Source organism: Nicotiana attenuata, chromosome 1 (genome assembly GCF_001879085.1).
Source record: "Nicotiana attenuata strain UT chromosome 1, NIATTr2, whole genome shotgun sequence".
Classification (NCBI taxonomy): domain Eukaryota; kingdom Viridiplantae; phylum Streptophyta; class Magnoliopsida; order Solanales; family Solanaceae; genus Nicotiana; species Nicotiana attenuata.
Genome location: NC_031989.1, coordinates 3,908,864 through 3,912,885, shown reverse-complemented (window position 1 = coordinate 3,912,885; position 4,022 = coordinate 3,908,864). Strand labels below are relative to the sequence as shown.

Below are 4,022 nucleotides of genomic sequence, written 5' to 3'. Positions count from 1 at the left end.
TGTTTGGATTATTGTTTCCCATCTTTTTATAATGTATTGTATTGTATCGTATCGTTATATAAATAAAATGTTTGACTGTATCGTACTGTACTGTAACTGATAAGTTGACTAAAATACCCTCAATTATTTAAATATTAAATTTATTAGTTTATGCATAAAAATAATTTAAAAAAACAAAACAGAAAAAGGCAAAACACCTTAAGAAAGCAGAACAAAGGAGCGAGACGGAAAAAGTCAAAACGAAGGAGCACAACTAACTAAGATTGAGTTAAAAGCAAATTAGGAGAAAAAGTAAAACGGAAGGTGACAAAACATAACATTGGTGGCAGAAGTTATTGAAAAAAATAAAGTAGGTTATAGGTCGGAGATTTGGAGTTAAAATAGAAAAAAAGGTAAAGGATAAAATAAAATTATAGAGTAATAAGTTAGGGCATAATTAAAAAGAAAAATAGAAAACAATACCACCCCCAAATAGATTGTTTCAAGAAAAGAGGATTTTTTATTATTTCGAAATAATAAATTTAACAATACAACACAACAATAACCAATTTTAATAAAAGAATCAAAACAAATATTGTTTTGGATAACAATAAAATACAATACAAGGGGAATTACCATCCAAACAAGCTGTTAGACTTTAGCACTCATGAAATATTTTTTCTCTCCCTCCACACAAATCTGAATCAATCGCCATGGATCGAGTCCTGAAAGCTGCGAGAACTTCCGGTTCTCTTAATTTATCGAATCGCTCACTCAGGCAACTCCCTAATTCTCCTATTCTTCTCGCATTTTTTGTTTATATTCGGTTGATTTATACATTTCCGTTTTCTTAAAAAAGATCCAATTTACTGTTCGAACTGTGCTTAAAACGGTGAAATTAGAACATTCTAGAAGCTTAGAAATCGATTTTTTTGGTAATAATGTTGTGTGAGGACCCAGGATATGAAAGATCATTAACGATTCTGGACTTATTTGTACTCCGATGAACAGTTTTATCAGAACTTGATTAAAAAATTTATGAATTCAATATAGATTTAAGGATTTAAGTTATATACATTGACAATGTAATGAATTTCTTATACCAGTGTAATTTAACCTGTTATAGCAGGTCAATTATCATTTATTCTAGGTTATCAATTAATTCTGTTAAATAGAGTTACTTGCAATTACTTTTAAGTGATCTGATTGTGCAAATACTTTATACACCGTCAATTTATGACGGTGATATCTGAGCCAGCTTTGCGCACCTCAACTATTCCACTAGGAACTGCTACCTCCATCAATCAAGCATAGGCAGATGAGGAAAAATCACCTATTGTTTCTCCGCTGGGATTTGAACTTAAGGCCTCATGGTTCCTCCCCCACTTCATCGACCACTAGGCCACACTTTTTGGTGCAACTCAATATTTAAAGTTTAAAAAAAAATTGATATTGAACTTGGTTCTCGTGGAAATTACGGTTTGAAAGAAATGAATGTACTTGGTATACATATCATGGTAGATGGAAATGTTAATGATCTATCTTTGGGCACAAAGTTGTTTGATTTTTAAGAGAATGTGAGGCTAAAGTGAAGAGAATAAAGGCAGTGGCATGTTTTCAACAATTCTTCAATCATGAATGAAGACGAATATTGTTATTTTTTTGGATTCAAGATATAAAATTTTCCTTTATACACCATTGTGCCAGAAAAGATTTATGTCTAATGACTCTAAGACAAAAAACAATAGCTGCTGCGTCGAATGATGTACGTTTGGATAGGAGAAAGGCCGTGACTTTTCTTTTGTAAGTACATTATTACTTTTAGATACATTATTAAGGGTGGAGGAGATTGCAATGGACATTGAGAGTAATCATCCTTTTTTTTTCTTTTTGGATAAAGAGATGGCTTTAATGGTCTTACGATCATGCATTCTATTCTGATGAATTGCCATAAGGATAATGATCTTTTAGATTTCCTCAAGTCAATGTGGTTTGTTCAAGTCCAGATGAGCTAGTGATTAACCTGAAATCATCTGTTGATCAAATGCACAAATACTGGCTTTCGGTGGTTTCAAACATCAACTTTGAATTACATACAAAACTAAATACAACTAGACTTTCAAAAGGCTAACCGTTATCCATATGTTCAGTGAAATGGAAAATTATAGATGTTGCCATATGCTCATAAGGTATTCTAAGCTTCATGTTCTATAGGGGGACAATAGAAATACAGTTGGATATGGGATTAAAAGTTCAGTTCTATCCATACCATAATTTAGTTCCGTATTCTCCATACCATAATTTTATTCTTCTTTGAAAAGTCAAGGAAAGGGAACATTGACCGACTTATGTCTGAAATCTAAAGATCATTAATTATCCCTGTTTATTTTTTTCTCATTACTTCTCAAAGAGGAAGTAGTTTTATACTCCCTTCTATGAGAAACAATATAAACATTGTGCCCTGTCTATCAAGATATGATGCAGAATAAGAGAAGCTCAAAACACTGGTGCTATAGTGTTTTATGTTTAGGCTAACGTCGGAAAGTTAAAAAAATAGTATAATATATTCATTATTGAATTTGGACAATGTTTTGGAATGTCTAATAACTAATGTGGGAAAATAAATACTGGGACAAAGGAAGCAGTATCTTATGCATCTGACTCGTTAACTCTTGATTTATTGATATTTACATTATGCCAAGACATTTCATATTGCTTTTCTTCAGTTATATTTAGGCGCCAGCAAGGTGATTGAATGACCACTGTACTTGTTATGTAGATAATAAGTTCAAGATTATAATATCTTAATGTTTGTTAAGAAGAGAAATAAATAAATGGTCGATTTGTATCCGTAAGAGAAAGTAGGAAAATGACTAGCTTCTTCATGTACAGTGAGGTGCCCAATGATGTATACAAAAGTTTGGATGCAGCCAGTGAGGATGAGAAGTGGTGGGAGGTATATGAATCTCTCGTTACTTCATTAGGCACCTGGTTTATCTCCTTGAGAATTTCTAACTCTGTTGCAAATTTTTGCCTTCTACTTTTTTTTAGGCCGTGGAGCTACAGAAGCTGATTTTGGCTCATAACCACATAGAAACATTGAAGGAAGACCTTCGAAATTTACCTCTATTGTCAGTGCTAAATGTTAGTCACAACAAGCTAACCTATCTTCCAGCTGCTATTGGAGAGTATGTCTTTTTAACATCTTCAATCTTGCATGAAAGCTGATCCAGAGATTTAAACAACTTCTCTCTTTGTTCTGCTAGGCTTCATATGCTAAAGTCCTTAGATGTATCATTTAACTTGATAGTGAACATTCCAGAAGAGATCGGAACAGCAGCTTCTCTAGTCAAGTATGTTTGAGCATTTCACCAATGTATTAAATAACATTTGAATTGCTACTTCCTATTAAATATCTACTGACTCCAGGTTTGATTGTTCAAACAACAAACTAAATGATCTCCCTAACTCCCTTGGAGGATGTGTGGAGTTATCAGACCTCAAGGTAGCACCTCATCTTTCTAATGATATGTTACAACATTAAGAAAACATCTTTCTGATTAAAATGCTGAACTTTTTATGTTGTTTTTTCAACACTATACAGCAGTCATTTTGCATATCTTAGTGAATTATTTGCCACCTTATATTTGGAATTTCTACTCCTAGAAGGGCATCTGTGAGAATGGCTATCTGATGTTATTCTTATTATTACCCACAAAGAGCTAGTGGGGCAACATCCCATGCTTAATGTTTTCTTAAATAGATATTTTTCCTAAGAAAAATAGATAATTCATTTTCGTGTGTGTAGTTTTCAGCAGTTGCGTGTAATAAGCCTGCAAATAAATGGCAATGATACACATATCGGTTCTTTAATCTGAAGCGAATGAAAGCCAAAACTGATATTCTGCTGTAAAAAAACACTCCATTTTGGGATAAGTAAAGTAAGTAATGCGGAGCTAAATTAATAAGGTGCTTATGCAAAATTATAAATTTAATGATAGTGTCGCAGCTTTATATATATATATATATATATATATATATAT

The 4,022-nt window shown here is 32.5% G+C and overlaps 1 protein-coding gene across 1 annotated transcript in view; it reads left to right on the top strand.

The window, feature by feature from the left end:
• LOC109225570 (plant intracellular Ras-group-related LRR protein 6) overlaps positions 616-4,022 on the top strand; it is a 13,325-nt gene continuing 9,918 nt past the window's right edge. The window contains exons 1-5 of the mRNA XM_019390317.1: positions 616-757; positions 2,872-2,935; positions 3,031-3,167; positions 3,246-3,332; positions 3,409-3,484. Of these exons, the coding sequence (XP_019245862.1) occupies positions 693-757; positions 2,872-2,935; positions 3,031-3,167; positions 3,246-3,332; positions 3,409-3,484 (429 nt within the window). The 5' untranslated portion in view covers positions 616-692. The remainder of the gene's footprint in view (positions 758-2,871; positions 2,936-3,030; positions 3,168-3,245; positions 3,333-3,408; positions 3,485-4,022) is intronic.